Here is a 16,756-nt window from a genome sequence, read left to right as displayed (position 1 = left end):
GATTCCAAATAATGGCATGGATGGCCGGCAAGGGAGTGCTGACAAATGTGAGTCACGTCTTGACGTGGAAAAAGGAGCTGTGTGGGGATGAAGTTGAGGAGGTAAACCGAAGATGATACTCGAGATGAGTTCCTCTGAAATACATTGTTCCAAAAAAAAGGAAAGCACCCTTTCATGCACAAATAATGATAACAATATCATTCGTCTTTAGGCATGAAAAAAAAGAATCACCTTGGATGGCAACACACAGAAGTGGCCACTGTAGTAGTTGATGCAGAACTGTGACATTAAGATTAATGAATATAAGAGAAAGCAAAATTAGAATAGCTGTCGATTTTAGTAACCACTGTGCCTGAAAGAGTTCAATCCCACATCTTTGGAATTAAATCTTCCAGTATAGAATACATATTGATGATTAATTCACTTGACAAAATAATATAAGAATGATTCATGGAAACACAAATCATGAAGCTAAGGTGGATGAGTGGAAACTGGCATTCCAAACCTAAACTACAAGTTTCCCTTTCAATGTGGAGCATATCATCAACCATCACGTCAACAAAGATCCTTTGGCTTTTTTTTTTTTTCATTCAATGTACGATAAGAGGCGAGAGTTGTAGCAGGAGAACTTGTAGATGCTTCACCTGAGCATCTGACAGATCCTGGCTGAAATGAAGATGGCCATGCTGGGGAAACCCTCATTCTCACTCTGGCATCGTGTGAGTTTTTTAAAATGTCTCTCCCAAGCTCGAGGGGCTCATTAAGCAGACCCTGTCTCAAATATGTGGATATAAAATCCTTCCTGCAGTGCATCAAAGCGTGGCAGAAAAGACTGGGAAAGTATGTTCGAGCCCTCGGGGGGTGTTACTTTGAAGAGGAAAATGTATACTTTCTATACATAACTTTGCTGCTGTGAATTGGGAATTTCTCCATTGCGAGACTAATAAAGGTTTTCTAATGTAAAACATGTAGTTTGGATTTGAAATCTATATCTTTTTTGACACTGCTCCTGGAACCTTTCTTAAACAACTCATCTATCAGGGCTGCGAATGAGATGACGGATTGTTTCCATCGCTGGTTCTGTTTGCACATAAAGCTTTTTGACAGACCAGTCAAGAAACAACAACAACACACTCTCCACATTCTTGACTGTGGAGACACAGCAAACCTCGTTGATCCAACAACTTGTGTTACGGATAACCCACATGATACCAATGGTGGTGAGGGCACTCGAAAAATGCAGTCGAGAACCCTCCAGAAACATCCGGGGGAGAAATGGTCAACACTTGCAAAACAATTCCTTAATAGGGCTTGTTTGTCCTACTTGCAGAACAGCAGAAATATATCTTGTTGTGAGAGTGAGAGAGACAGAGACGGAGAGATAGACATTTCCCAAAACCATTCACACTACGGCTGCGAGTGGATTTGTGCCAAGCATAAAAAACATGACACCCTGATTCAACATGGCCGTATCTGAAATATCCATTCTCCAAAAACAACAAAAGAGTGTGAGAAGAAGCAGCAATCGTGTGTGTGTGTGTGTGTGCGCGCGCATGTGTGTTTAACAGACACCTCTGCAGGGAAACCTCTTCTTATATGATCCCTTATAGTGATACTTGCTGAGCTGAAATGAAATGTTGTGTACAGAACGCACACGCCGGTTGAATGGGCATCTGTCAACAGGACTCTGTCGGCGCCCGCCGGAGGTTAATATGTCTGCTGTGTTTGTTGTCACAAGAATGGAAAGTTTTCACAAGGTGTTTGCCATCTCCCCCCCCCCCCCCCCCCTCCTGCACCCCCCAACCCCCAGGCAGTTCCTGTTGTTTTGAGTTTTAACTCAACTGAAGTGACAAACTAATGAATTAAAGGGATAAAATAATCAAGAACGCCTTTGATAGTTGCCACATCTGCCTGCTTCACGCATCTTGTCTGGAAGTGGAGACAGACCAAGCATCCATGCTAGAGACGCCTCTCGAGCGGCCTTCCCAACTGCCGGCAAGATTACATGATTTTGAAATGACTTTTGTCGATTCAGCTTTTATCAAATTCTCCCACGGACTCACATCCTCGATCAGCAAACCCGGCACTCGTGTTTCCAATTTTTATTTGAGGCTCATTTGAGTTTTGGGAGAAGACACAGACTGCTTGAAGAATCAATATTTTGTTTGGGCCGAAGCAGAAAAAAAAACTGATTAAAGTCATGACTGGCGTCAGATTTTCCTGTGTCCTGTGGCCTGGTTCAAACCAGGTTATTACAGCATAAACAAAACAATGTCCCTGAGGTGATGGAGAACAGTAGAGGGTGAGAGCCTTGAAATTATACAGTGAGATCATCTTCCACTTCATAGGGATGAGTGACTCGCAGATTTTTGGAAAACAAACCATTCACCGTGCGTGTTCTCCTTGGAGCAAATTTGGGAGCGAGAAATAGGCCACCACAAGGAAGCGCCTTATTTAAGGATGACTCACTGTTGTTTTGAAACTATTGCAGGAAAACAAAATCATCATGAAAGAGTGACATCTAAAAAGGCAATTTTCATATTTGTTTGACAGGATAAAACAGTAAATAGAAAACATATTTCCCATTGAATATGAAGTGAAATAACACATTCAGTGTTGTACTTTGTTTTATTTTTTCATGGATTCTATCTAATGATTAGCATGTTGATCGTGTCGGACGAAACGTGATGCCCGAGGAAACACATCTTTAGATGATTATTCCAAAGAGCCCCCCGCTCCCCAAACTGGTCACGGGGGTGGTTATCTGTGTGGACTTGCATGTGTTGAATTTCCTCTGGGTGCACTGGTTTCCTCCCACAGTCCAAACACATGCACTTTACATTAAGTGGAAACTTTAACTTGCCCCCAAGTGTGGTTGCCTCCATGCCTGTCCACATGCATTTTAACACAGTGACATGGATGGATAGGTAACAACTTGATTTGCATGAGCATTTGACTTTCTGGAAGTCTGTGTCCATCTGGTAAAAATTAGCTAAACTTTTTTGAGGCCTCATGTGGAAATAAGTTGACTGGTCTGACCATGATTTTAAACCTGAGAAATATTAGTCAGTAATTGTGCTTCTCGTGTTTCTGAAATGTTACATTAAGGATTTAACTTTTCTTCTAACAGAAAAAAAAACATGAAGAGGTGATTCAGTCTCCGGTTTTGATACTATTGCAGCTTGTCACTCTTTTTTTTTTTTTTTAAATAAACACAGAGTGGAAACTAAACTGAGAACCAAGGTTAAGCTTAGGTCTGTCTTCAACAGCTCTGTCAACAAACACATGAAGTCCCATTCCTCCAGAAGCATGTAGTTTGTGATGGATGGAAAGTAAAAAGACAAGGGAGAAGATTTTTGCCAAAAGAAAATAAAGAATAAAGAACAAAGCATCTTTTATTCCTTTAGTAGATGACATACAAACATACTGTACAATGTTGCGGCTGATATTGTAACCTAAATACACTGAACCTCAACTTTTTGACAACATTATTATGCATCGAGTCTGTCTCCCGAACAAGCGGTTAACACAATTCCTGGAGGGCAAAAACGCAAGTCAGTCACCCTCATGGAAGAAAATTTGAACATCAACAGTGTAATACTGTATCACTTAAACCTGCGGTCCCCAACCTTTTTTGCCCCACGGACCGATTTAATGTCAGACAATACTGTACTTTCAGGGACAGACCTATAAGGTGTGACGGATAAATACAACAAAATAATAACAATTTATGACCTGCATAAAAACGGTGGTATTTTCGTGACACAATAATAAACACGAAACATGACACGAAGAACGTCCGATATGGCTGCTACACTCTATGGTCGCGATGGTAACGTTTAATCGTGCCTTCAAAATGAGACACACCGCAAATACAAAGTGCATGAAAAATACGACTCACCATCACCTCATATAATGCAGAGTGGGCTTGATGCGTGGAAGTCTCCTGTTGAGATAAATCGGTATCTTTAGTACGACTCCTGATACTGTCTTATTAAAAGTAGCCTTCTTTGTCTTGGAAGTCGTAGGCTCCTTTTCTGTCTCCTGGCTGGGCCTTTTCCACTTCCCAAAGAAACAATCTCAAAGACGCTTGTTTTTTTACTCATTTTGCTAGATCATTTATTTCATTTTAGCGGTAACCTATCACGTGAACGAGAAGCTCGCCTTCACCAGCGTCAAGAGTGACATCCTGTAGAAGACGGATGTTACAGAGAATCCGGTATTTTTTCAAAATAAAACATCCTTCCGATTCCGAAATAAATAAAATGGAAGTAATGTAAGTTCTTTTTTTTTTCATTCATTGCGGCCCGGTACCAAATGATCCACAGAGCGGTACCGGTCCGCGGCCCGAGCGTTGGAGACCACTGACTTAAACGACAGCAAGTGAAAAGTAAAGGTAATGATGAGGAAAGATTTCCATGAGAACAGGAGCCATGTTGCCCCGGCAACTGACAGCTTTTTCTGAAACGAAGACAGAATGTGAGCAGAAATGCAGCTGTTTAAGAAGGAAGGCGACAATAAAAAGTGACTCCATACGGAAGAATATTAAAGTCAGCACGTGTGTATACATCTATATGTCTATCTATCTACTTTTTCCCCAAAAACATGTGGAGAAAAAGAAAATAAATAACACAATCAATAGCCGAAGCGAAAGGTGAACGGCTAAAAGAAGCCTCATGAACTATACCAAGGTTGCAAAAATAGCCCCATCCAGTGTTGAAGACCACCAGCATGGAGTGGTATTGGCTGACATGTGTTCTACAGCTTGACTGTGCACACTGCTGGTTTTTGTGAGAAAGCTGTGTGTGTTTATCATCTTTGGCTGACTTCCATGAGATTTTGACACTTAGCTACAGGCAAGCTTAGTGAAGTTGGACCAGGGAGAACAAAGACGGAACCAGGAGAGTGAGCCATCCATAATCTTTGCACAAGGAGTGCACTGAGAAGCTAGAAAAAGGCTTGTAAATGTCCCTTTTCTATCCCACTTTAGTGGGGAACAATCCCTCTACAGCTGCTCAAGGTTTCCTTTTATCCCTTTTCCCATTTTAAAGACTGTTTCTCATCCTTCGATCCCTCAGTCGTATACATGTGGAAGCCATTTGTTTTATGTCAAATGTCTTAAAAAATCATGCTGGAACTCTCAATAGGTTGCACACTGAAGTGAAAAACGTCTTCAACAGAGAATTGTGTGTGATTGTGAGCGCAAATGGTTGTTCGTCTATGTGCGCCCTGCGAATGGTGGGCAACCAGTCCATGGTGTTACCCGGCCAACTGCTCCAGCATGCCCGCATCCCCTCGTGAGGTTAAGCGAAAATGGATGGATAGGACTTGACAACCATGTGCATTGACATCATCTGTAGAACTAGAGTGAAATATCGTCAACCACAATTTTTATTGAAAATCAGCAGTCGACATGATTACATTGTACCAGCTGCAAAGGAGGACATCTCCATTGACTGGAGTTTATTCCTTCATGGATTTTATTATTGTGAAAATGTCATTTCACACAAACAGGTAGTTTTTTTCTTTTTAATTGACATTGGATTTTATTTTTCAACCAATATGTAGTTATCATTACCACCCCCTACACGACTGGGTATCAACGGTGTTGACTGTTTACAAATGTGACAGCTTTTGCCTATTTTTCCTTATTTTTGTTAACAATAGAAGTTAATAATTGCATGGAGCATCACCAACAGCACAGCTTCAACTTGCCCGAACCCCTCCCCAAAAAATCAAACTGTTCCAGGTGTCTTAGTAACAAGTCTGTGACATTCAGTCACCGAACTACACCAAAAATGAAGAATTATAGCCCACTATTCTTTTTGGCCATAAATATAAGGTATAGCAAGCCAGTAAAAATCAGTCACTACAAGTGTAACTGAGCGTGTCTTCTTTCCGAGTTATCCTTCCATCGCTGTGCTAATGCACCGCATGTCATTTGGAACTTTGAATTACTGTTACCATGCCCAAAGGATTCCCTTTCCATGTTTCTTATGTTATATATGTGTGCTAGAAGAGAGTCATCTGTCAATATCATATATTGTCCTTCCTGGGCTGTTGTTTGCCCTCTGCTACGCATCATTTTTTTTCACTTTACTTTTGAACCCTAAATGTCTAAATCTTCCACTTGAGCAGAGGCTCGAACACCCGGCTCGTGCCAAAAGACATTTTCGGAATGACGTTATGAGAGCGGTGAAAACATTCACTGGAATTTATGTCCCTTTTTAACCTGGTTTTCCTTGTAGCCTTTATGTGGTGAGACACACTCAATTACCCTTTTTGAGGTTACAAATAATAACCTATCAGTGATAAACCTTTAAAGTAAGCCTAGATCAGGAAATCAGCGTACTGTGGAAAAATACTTTAAATGTCTAAACGTATTCGCAAATCTTTTATTTTGGCATGATGACACCGTTACTTTGTCCATATGGGTCTGCTTTTACAGCTGTACATAATATGAAAGCCAAGGCTGTTAATTTGTTTACGTCATGTTTACAAATCTATATATTTCATAATAGTTGAACAGACCAAGAATGTGGGTCAGGCAGATAAATGAGAAAACAACACAGTAGACGGCGTTAAAACTGATTTATTCATTTAAACAATGAAAGCGGGAGTAATGTGCACCAATAATTTTACTGGCTGCAAGGCCAACCGCAAAACAAAACAGAAAGGCTAAAAATATCTATTTGAAGTGACAAACTGTAATTTGTGACTTATAGGAAGCCAGTCTTTGACTTTAACTGTTTCAAATGAATAGATGCTCAGCACCCGTCTTTTACAAAACAAAATTGACACATGTGGGTACACTTGAAAAATGGGTTTTCTTATATAAGTTCAACATAAAGAAGTTTCAAAAATAAAATAAGTAAAAAAAGAAAACAAAGCATCATGTGGGCTACTGTCAACATGAACTTCCAAGCATCATACATTTCTTTTTTTTCTTTTTTTGTTAACAACTGATTTGCATGACCAGCATACTGTCATGACCCATAAAATAACCAAATACACATAAGTGAGTAACTACTTTTGGCAAAATTGACACACACTTTACCCAAATATTTATGTTTTACTCAAATCAAATCATATGCTCTCCTATGACATCCTTTTCGCTGCAATTTATCACTGCAAATGAGAAGCTTTTTAATTTTATTGTGATACCACTCAGACAAATCGTCCCCCCCCCCTCAGATGTATTAAACAGTCCCCAAAAACAAACAATCACACTGCCCACACCATCATATCCGACTGTGGACCCTGCCCCAGTGTGTGGCAGTTGGAAGTTATGTCAATGTTCATATTGAATAATTTTTTTAGGACTCTTTCTGATATCACTGAGTCAAAAGCTTTTCATAGTGGACGGCTTATAAAGTTGCTAAATGGGGATTTTTATGCAATAAGCATGTTAAGATAGATAATTTAATGAAAGACACTTAGCATCATTAGCACGTGCTGAAGTTAGCTCTACTTGTTTAACGTTTTTGACAGCGCCCTCTTGAGGGGAGGCTCCTTCTGGTCTTGGGTGGTGTCCTGATGTGGGTGCGTTCGGGACGTCTTTGACTCGTACAGCTGCTTAAGGGTGAGTGTTTGTTTCTCCTTGGCAGTCTCTCGTTGGGCCTGGCGCAGCAGACGTTTCATGGTCTTCACCTTTTCCCTCAGGTGGCCGTTGGCCTTCTCCAGCGAACGCACCTTCTGAGAGAGCGTGCTCACTTTCTCCTCCTCCTCGAACAGAGCTTTCTGCACCGTGGAGCACAAAAACTGTGGAGAAAACAGAGTTCAGGAAACAAAAACAATACAAGTAGCACAGAAAGACAGACCTGAAGGATGGCAACGGGGTAGAGGGGAGCAGTGTGGTTTTATTTCCCACACGCCCTAGAGGGAGTGTTGTCTGCGAGTGGCCTTTCAATCTGGTCGACAATTTACAGGTTAATGATTGCGGCAAAACTAATATTTAATCATCATCAGCATTATTTAATATGAATTTTCAAAGTGCAACTGGCCATCTTTTACTTGAGCAAACTCATACTGTAATATTAAATTAGTTGGTCATGTTTTCCACCTGTTTTCTGATTTGGGTCGTGTGATGTTCGCAAGGTGACCTGTGAATTAAGCAGCAAAATCCATCCATTTTTTAATCCATTTCAAGTGGTAGCCATTTTGCCACTTCCTGTCGACCGAAAATGACATCACAGCGAGTGGTCGTGAACTGAGCCCTGAGCAAATGTGATATCATTTTCAGTCGACAGCAAGTCAGAAAATGGCTGCCGTCTAAGATGGATGAAAATGAGTGTATTTTGCTGCTTCATTCATATTGCACAAACACAACATTAATCAGAATACTGTACTTTGTTTAGACTAGTGGGGCCATATAGAAATGTATGTGATTTCCTCTTTTTAAAAAAGGGTCATTAAAATTGTCGAATCGATATACTGGTACCCTCGGCAATTAAATTCTTTGAATATTACTCATCGGTAAGGAGAAAAGTAAAATTATGCAGTGAGAGAAGCGAGTTTTATAGGAAATTAGAAGCCGACCAGTCTTCTATTTGTAGGATAACTTTCTGACAGAAACTTCCATAAAAATTGTAGTGAGCGAGTGAAAATTTTTATTTTTTACGTAAATGTTTGCAGTAATTTAGACATTAACATCAGGGGGCCCTGTAGCTCAGGGGTCAGAGCACTGGTCTTGTAAACCAGGGGTCATGAGTTCAAATCTCATTAGGGCCTGGTATTTCAGTGCAGGCATGTCCAGCTTCGGACCTGGAGGGCCACTGTCCTGCCTGTTTTCCATCTCTTCCGGCTGCAACACACCTGATTCAGACGATCAGATCATCAGGCAGCTGCAACACACCTGATTCAGACGATCAGATCATCAGGCAGCTGGAACACACCTGATTCAGACAATCAGATCATCAGGCAGCGTTAGAACAATTAGATTATTTAAGTCAGGTGTGTTGCTCCTGGGAGAGCTGGAAAACGGGCAGGACAGCGGCCCTCCAGGACCGACTTTGGACACCCCTGTTTTAGAGTGATCGTAACTTATCCCATGATGACTTGATGTTCCCCAGCAAAATTACCCACCTCTGTTGTCAGTGTAAATGGCGAATTTGCCGAGATCAAGAGTTGCTGAATTCAAATCTCTCTCGGAAAATCCAAATTTGGGGAAATTTTCTTCATGGAAAAATTTGGGAGAGAAAAGCTCGTTCGCCTCATGCACAAAGAGTTAAGTTAGTCCTTGCTTGTCATGCAGTGTCCAGATGGTACTTAGGTTAATCAGTTTGACAGTATGATACAGGAAGTGGCACAGAAGAAAAAACCTCCTCAAAGGCGAGGCCTCATAGCTCAGGGGTTAGAGCACTGGTCTTGTAAACCAGGGGTCGTGAGTTCAAATCTCATTGGGGCCTGACAGTTTTGAATTCCTTCCATTAAAAGACATGGTTATAAACATATAGATATATTCCAAGATGGCGACTTTGTTCTATCAGTCATTACAGCCCAAAATTAATAGATGATCTATTCTCCAGGTAGGGTAATTGTGATGCAGATGTTTCCACAACACAACAGCCATGTTTCAGTACAGACATTTTGTTCGGGAAAAAAGACCTCCAGATGCTTCAGACTGTACGGATTTTCTGCCCGAGTGTGGTTTACCTCTGCGGATGCTAATTCTTCCATGTGGGCTGGCATGCAAATTGCCTGCCCTTAAATAACAACTGCTGAAAGTTTAATGGAAATGTTGAAAATGTGCTGCTGGCTGCCGGGCGGCATCACTGGTGGCTACATTTCCTCCCGCGATGTAACTGTGGCCATACACCATGTGGCATTACTTACGCCTTATTGGAGTGTGAAAGGGCTGTGTAACTTGATAACGTAAAGGTTAAAGTGTAGAGAAAAGGATGATCATGGTATGCGAAGTAGTGGGTGACCCTGCCGCGTGAGTCCAGGTGGAATTTGGGGATAAACGGAAAGACGTCTACAGTCTGGGCAGTTCCACGCATTTAGTTGAAAATTCAACGCAGTGTATTGCCAAACTCGTGAAATGTGAATTTCATAACCAAACCATAAGCAGCCATTGGTTTTCCGTTTGTGTGTACGGCGAGGCAAGCTTTTCATGCAGTTTGGTGTTCGCAGTACATCTTGAAGCAAGTACGTGCATTGTAATGACTTGGATGTACGAATTGTGACCTGAACAAAAGTCTGCTTTTATTTACTCTGTGAGGAAATATAATCCAAAGTCTAATTTAAGAAACCGCCGCAGATATCTAAATATCACTTTGTAATTACAATCACAGGCCAATCCAACCCCAAATCTTTGCTATCGACGGAAATGCAAACTCTGTTTATAATTCCCTTTTCCCTTGGTAGATTTCTACTTTTGTGGGAAGGCAGCAAATGATTGGAAACAGACAAGGCCAAAATGAGAGGGGATTGTGCCAAAGAAGAAGCAGCGTTGAGTCAGTGGAAACTAAATACATAACAAATAACACAACAAAACGAAAAATACATGAACTCCATACTTTGACTCTAGAGCCAACTCCCTGGGATACATAGTCAAAATCAAATCACGCTTTGAATTCCATATCGCTGGCGTCGGGCAGAAACCTTACATCTCCAAAATAATCACATTTTAGTAGATGGCTTATTTTTTCAATCGTTAACATTGTATCATCAAAGAGGGCAAACCATTTTCGGCACTTTAGATTGGTCAATAATTTGTGTACTGAGCAATACAATAGATTTTTTTTGAAGAAAAAAAAATTACCAAATTGTTGCACGTCTTATAAAATCATTTTTTCTTCATAGTGTATACGCGTAGTCGTAACCGACATGTTGACACTGTATCACATGTTCATGTTTTTACATTTACTGTTCATTGTAGTTGCCTGCCATTTTATTGGAAATGGTTCCAATGAACTGTCGTTATAAAGTACAGCTTCATTATATCCCTCGAGGTACGTTGCAACGAGGTTCATCGGTATTCTGCGATATTTTCATGCCGACTGAGTGATTCGACGAGGACAACAAAGGCACTTAATGGCGATAGTGGCCCTAACACTGCATGTGTCTACTCAACATGATGTAATCTTACATAAGTGGTCCCACATGCTGCACTTAAAACAAGACTAAGCTATAGAACAAACGAAAAGCCACAGCGGTTGCATGAAAACAATGTTTTATGTTTCTAAAGTGGATTTTTCCATCAAGCATTGTGGCTTCTTTGTCTAGCCAAACCTCAGAAAAATGTCTGTTTCCCAGATTTTGGAGCCATATTTGACTCGCAGCAATCAAAAGGAGATCATTGTGAATCTTCCTTTGTGCCCTCACATGAATCCAAGCAATTGTGGCTTCTTACATTCTGGTTCCTAAACCAATTCGCTGAATCAGAGTGTTTCTGTTCAACTCTTTGCATGTGAAATTAAGCACACTGGAGCCTTTGAGCCATCTACGTACCCTGCTGTCCTCCTGAGCCTCCCACTCGGGGGTATAGCTGTGGACCTGAGTACCAGGTGTGCAGTTGGCAAACTGGAATAGGCTGGCAAAAAGGCGATGGTTGTCCGCCGTATCCGGGAAGATGGCATCTTGGAAGTTCACTCCATGGGGGACCATATTGTAGTTTTCATCCATCCTGAGCGGCAAGAAAAGATAATACATATTCTATATACTTTCACTTTTTAACTCTCTCGGACCAAAGCAGTACGAGTGAGAGTAACGTATAGCAGCATGTGAAATGTGTGAGGGAGAACGTAAAGACATCTGGAGTCCATCTCGTCTCCTCAGAGGACATCAAATGTTTGGCTGCTCGTACAAGTGACGGAGTTGGCGCGTGTGTGTGTGTTGCAAAGGTTAAAGGTAAGTGTGGAGAATTAACTTTCGTGCATTGGTTACACAACACAAATGCAGCACGTGCAAAAAAAAAAAAACGCCTCATCAGCAATTTTTATCTGGCATCACGACAGTGTTTCCCATCTGTATGAGTCGTGCTTGTTATTCTTCTGACAGAATCTTTAAGGCGAAAGCTATAGGCTAATGTTTTTACAGTGCACATGAGAACCAGACAGCACACTCAATCCGTCTCATTTTAAGATCCCATGTGAGATTGCCAGTCGCATTCTTCCCCTTACTCAGCTCTGATTCGCGCCATGTCCTGGGAGCATTTTGCCCATGATTGATTGAAACAACTATTTTTATCTCTCTGCGGACAGGAAATGGCTGTCCACTGGAGACCGTGTTGAGAATGAGAACTTCATCTCATTTCATTTGTCTCATGAAACAAAGAGTCAAGACCTTCAAAGGCGGGTTTATGGGTATCGGAGTTGTGTATAAAAAGGCTATACGTTCATGAGATTTTTAAAAAAATATATACAGTATATTAAATTAAATTTTACATTTTGCATCAATTTTTGAATCTGAAACTTGTATCTTTTTGCACCGATTTACATGTCAAGGGTAAAACTAAGAAGGCTGTCTCTCAAGTTTAGCTGTTCCCAATTTCATGTGGAACTCAGTCACTTGTCTTCTGTCTTCTACAACCACCCACTGAGCAGAACGTACAGCCGCTCGCCTCATCTGTTCTTATTGTCAGCAGTCACATCATCAATAATGGACAGTTGCGCTATCCCGCAGCAGCCATATAGACGTCGCAACCACATGTTTGACACACGATGTGATATGCTTTGGATCACTCGCTGTTCTTTTCAGTCTCCTGAAACATGCTGACCTTCTGATCTGTCCAAATAATGTTATTCCGAAACATGGGAGGCTGTTCCAAACATTTTCTGGCGCAGTCTAATCTAGACTTATTGTTTTTGAATGTTGTTGTCAAAAGAATGATTTACTCGACCCTTTCCTTTAGAGTTGAGAAGTTCTGGAGAGGAAATGGAATCATTTCTCCATGTTATCCCTGATAAAGGGGGACCAAAAAAATGCTGTTCTGCATTCTTATAACGGGTGTCCCAGATAAAGTTGGCATTGATTTTTTTTTTTATTTTTTTTTTTACCAAATACATCCGAGGTACGCAAAGTGTTGTCTAGCCACACGTTAACACACGCCTGTCTGTAAGATCCATTATGCAAAAGCACTGCTGTTGGCTTTGTGCAGACCCCTATGAGTGACTGCAAAACTTTACACACAAGGAATGCAGCACCCCTTCTCAATATCTGACATCTAATCTATGTGAGCAAAAAAAAAGGGAAAAGAAAAGAAATGTGAAGGAAAAATTGGGAACACCTGTTAGTGAGCACAGGCTCCCTCTCATCAAACGGGGGCTTTCATCAGTGCTGGGTCCACAAATAATGGCCTTAATCAAACGTTTGCTATTCTGATTGTCTCTAAAATGAGTGTATAGTTTTAACATACCGGCTGCACTGTTTTTCAACGTACATGGAAAGTATCACACATAAGGGATCCCATTAACCCTTTCATGCAACAATAATGATACCCTATAACCTGATAATGTAATAAGTTGTTGCAACGGCTGTCCCTGAAAAGGTTAAGAGAGTATACAGGAGGTGGGTGCTCTTCTTTGTGTTAGGGAGGGGCCAGCAAGGCAGCCTCCTCAGCCAGGGTGCTCTGCACCTCACACCTGAGACTCGTCAGCTCATCACTCACCTGTTGCCTATTTGCTCGTTTGGACTGGTACAAATGGACTCACAGACCATTCCTCAGTGCAAGTTTGTGACTTCACCACGCCAGTGGACTCTGTTGCAATCTCCTACAGCTTCTTGTTCCTTGTGTGGACTCCTCATGCTTTCCCCCCCGAGTGCCTTTGCGAAGACTCTTCAATAAACTACGCCAAGTGTTGGCTTCAACGATACCTGCCTGTTGTCGTGCTATTGTGGTCACATCCTAACCCTAACACTTTGTGAGTTTAGTTTTTTTTTTACTGATTAATTCCTTGGAGAATCCTTTCTCATGTTTGGAGTACACGAGTGAAGAGATTTTAGAAAGCAGAAAAAAAGTGAACCACTTAGGAATTACATGACATCTCATGTGAAGATTTGGAATCGTTGCCCTTTGTTGAAAGATGACTTGAACATGTTTACCACCAACTGGAGTGGATGGGAGAACTTTTTAATGTGAGGAGTGTATACCAAATCATATAGTGTTCTCTCCACTTCCTATATATGGCTATGGCACCTCCATAAATTGGGATTGTCTACAAAGCAAATGGAAGGATAAACAGTTGGCTTACTGTATTTTCTTGGATATGAGAAAGACAGTCCTCATTGGAAATTTCCAACAATGTGTTCGGGACAATTAATTCAAGGAATCAAACTATGACCAACATGACGTGACATTTTCAGACTTCCTCAAATAGTGGCAACCAGTCTAATAGACGATGTGCCCCAATTAATCTCCAGTTGCGTTGAACCCTTGAATAAATAAATGAGTGCCTCAAATTACCCCATTTTCCCCCACTGAGAAAAAAAAACAAGGTGGTGTCACTCGGCAGCTGTAATTTAGGGCACGGGGAAAAAATGGTAGCATTCCAAAAAATAAAAATAAAAAGGAAAACCTGGGTTGTCATTACAATAAATAAAAGATGTAATAACATTTTAAAAAATGATATCACTGGTAATGAAAATAGGGCAGTGTTTCTTTCTTTCATGTTTCAGCTCCCTCCACAGATGTTCAACAGGATTTATCTCCTCAGAATAGTGCAATGTTTTGTTCTTAATCATTCTTGTCTGTTTTTAGTTGCATGTTCTGGGTCATTATCCTGTTTCAACACCCCATTGACCTGCAGCTGAAACCAAGCTTTCCTGACAAGGGGAGCACATTCTGGGACATGCAGTGCTAGCCTTGAGATTTCATTGTATCCTGCACAGATTCAGGACACCTTGAGCCAGATGAAGTATGGCAGCGCCAGACCATTACTGAGCCTCCTCCATGTGTCACAGCAGGGGCACTGTTATTTTCTTGATATACTTCATTTTGTATCTGTAAACATTCAGTTGAAGTGAATTGCCAGAAATTTCCATTTGTATCCGCCCTGTCCAATAGACATTTTCCCAGAAGTGTTGTGGCTTGTAAATATGGATTTGTGGCAAATTCCAATGGTGTCTGGTTTAAGTTATTTCAGTCTATAACTGAAGGGCAATCACAATCTTGTGTACATTTGGTAGGACTGTAGCGCATAGTGTTGCAGTAGATGTCTGTTGAACTGGCCAACTTAATTTTTTTATCAAAAGATGTTGCCTTCAAATTCTTAGTACACCCAAATTATCTTTTTTTTTTTAACAATATGTGGATTATGTGACTTTGCAGTCAGAAAAACAAGACGCAGCACTCCTTTCCAGTTCAGGTCACTGGCAAACCCTAATAAAGCACCTATAGTGTCTTCATTTTAAACAAGATGGTGGCGATGTGGGGTCTTTGAACAGGTTAAATGTATTTTAATTCATTTCGTTGGGGAAAAATTGAGTTCCCAAATGAGTAAAATGGTCAGGGAATTAATTAAACTTGTCAGTCAAGGCACTACTGTATTTTTGCAAATCTACCAAATAAATAAATACAATTTAAGTAACCAATTTTAAGGAGAATAATTGCCAAACTGCAACATATATGACCAGACTTTTAAAGTAAATGTTCTGCTGGACCGGGTTAATGTATGGAGCGTTTGGTATGTTGCCCGTTGGCCATACTTTGCTCACCCTTGCTGTAGCTGTGTGCATTTGACATCATATGTGATTGACTCATTCAGTCAATCAGCACTTCAGCAAGTAAGGATGAGGGGGAATTACTCACTTCAGGAAGAAGTAATAATTGTTGTTTCGGGTGACACTGTAGGAGAAGCAGGAGAAGTAGCCCAGGCCGGTCACGTTAAACCTGGAGCCCGCAGGGACCTCCAGCATGCTTCCCCACGCCTGGTCACACAGCAGCTCGATCTCGGCCAAGTAGAGCAGGTCAGTGGGGCTCTGCCATGGCAGATAGTTGTAGGGCTCCTTATGCAGCGCCAACACCTTTGCAAACACGATGATCTCGGCTAGCTCAGCACGACACGCCTCCGTCTGGGGTCTCCAGTCGTGGGGCAGCTGGCACCCTTCACTCCACTCGGGACCAGCCGCAGTCAGGAGAAAAGCCACGATAATCCACATGATCCACGCAGAGTGGAGTGAACTGCAGATGGATGGAAGTTGCGGAGTAAAGGGCAGTGCGCTCACGCAGTGGACATAATCTATTCCAAGGAATTATCCGGGTGGTTTGTCGGCGGAGTGGGGAAAATAAACTTTAGCTCCACTGTAGTGCTTCTGTAGTCTCCAGTCTGCACAAGTGATACCTGTAATTTTGAAGGAGGAGGATCAGAACAGTTTTCTCTCAACTGCACCATAAAACCACCCTCTCACTTTCCAACATAAATTTAGGCGGAGCAAACAAAACCACTGCACGCAGCATCGCGTGGGACTTTTAGAAATATTGATTTTAATACAAATTCAAATTGCCCATATGATAGAGGACTGGATGACATTTTAAATTTATACAGGAAAGGACTTCAAATAAGAAGTGAACTGGAGAGAAGCTAATAGCGCCCTTTTGTGGTTTTTACTATGAACTGCACTTAAAATGATTTTGTTTAATTTCCTCTATTTTATTTCGTCAAGTGATTGGCGGAATATAATAGAGTACATTCAATATACCGTTGTTCAGTGTATGAGGAAAATGTTGAATACTTGCTATTCAGTCAAGCTAAAGCGAATAGAACAATGAGTTTAGTTAGATTTCGAAAGGAAATGCCGCTCAGATACTGTACAT

General features: G+C 41.2%; 1 protein-coding gene and 2 non-coding genes across 3 annotated transcripts; 2 read left to right on the top strand and 1 right to left on the bottom strand.

Moving 5' to 3' along the window:
• Positions 1–6,576: 6,576 nt before the first annotated feature.
• Positions 6,577–16,334, bottom strand: ccdc3b (coiled-coil domain containing 3b). Its single transcript, XM_052076254.1, has 3 exons — positions 15,752–16,334; positions 11,455–11,629; positions 6,577–7,761 (listed from the first exon to the last, which is right to left on the bottom strand). Exons 1-3 carry the CDS (start codon positions 16,099–16,101, stop codon positions 7,468–7,470), a joined length of 819 nt encoding a protein of 272 aa, XP_051932214.1. The 5' UTR covers positions 16,102–16,334; the 3' UTR covers positions 6,577–7,467.
• On the top strand, positions 8,658–8,730 carry trnat-ugu (transfer RNA threonine (anticodon UGU)). The gene has a single exon. It is a non-coding gene; the product is annotated as a tRNA-Thr (tRNA).
• trnat-ugu (transfer RNA threonine (anticodon UGU)) lies at positions 9,335–9,407 on the top strand. Its single transcript has one exon. It is a non-coding gene; the product is annotated as a tRNA-Thr (tRNA).
• Positions 16,335–16,756: the final 422 nt, after the last annotated feature.

Source organism: Hippocampus zosterae, chromosome 9, assembly GCF_025434085.1.
Source record: "Hippocampus zosterae strain Florida chromosome 9, ASM2543408v3, whole genome shotgun sequence".
In the NCBI taxonomy this organism is placed as follows: Eukaryota; Metazoa; Chordata; class Actinopteri; order Syngnathiformes; family Syngnathidae; genus Hippocampus; species Hippocampus zosterae.
The sequence above is the reverse complement of the archived record's forward strand: the minus strand, read 5'-3'. Positions and strand labels throughout refer to the sequence as shown.

What these genes read in the sequence shown, in the direction of transcription:
- ccdc3b (XM_052076254.1), bottom strand. Translation starts at nt 16,101, where the DNA reads ATGTGGATTATCGTGGCTTTTCTCCTGACTGCGGCTGGTCCCGAGTGG. An exon ending in AATTATTACTTCTTCCTGAA is followed by an intron (nt 11,630 to 15,751) that starts GTGAGTAATTCC and finishes CTTGCCGCTCAG; the next exon opens with GATGGATGAAAACTACAATA. An exon ending in AGGCTCAGGAGGACAGCAGG is followed by an intron (nt 7,762 to 11,454) that starts GTACGTAGATGG and finishes TTTTCTCCACAG; the next exon opens with TTTTTGTGCTCCACGGTGCA.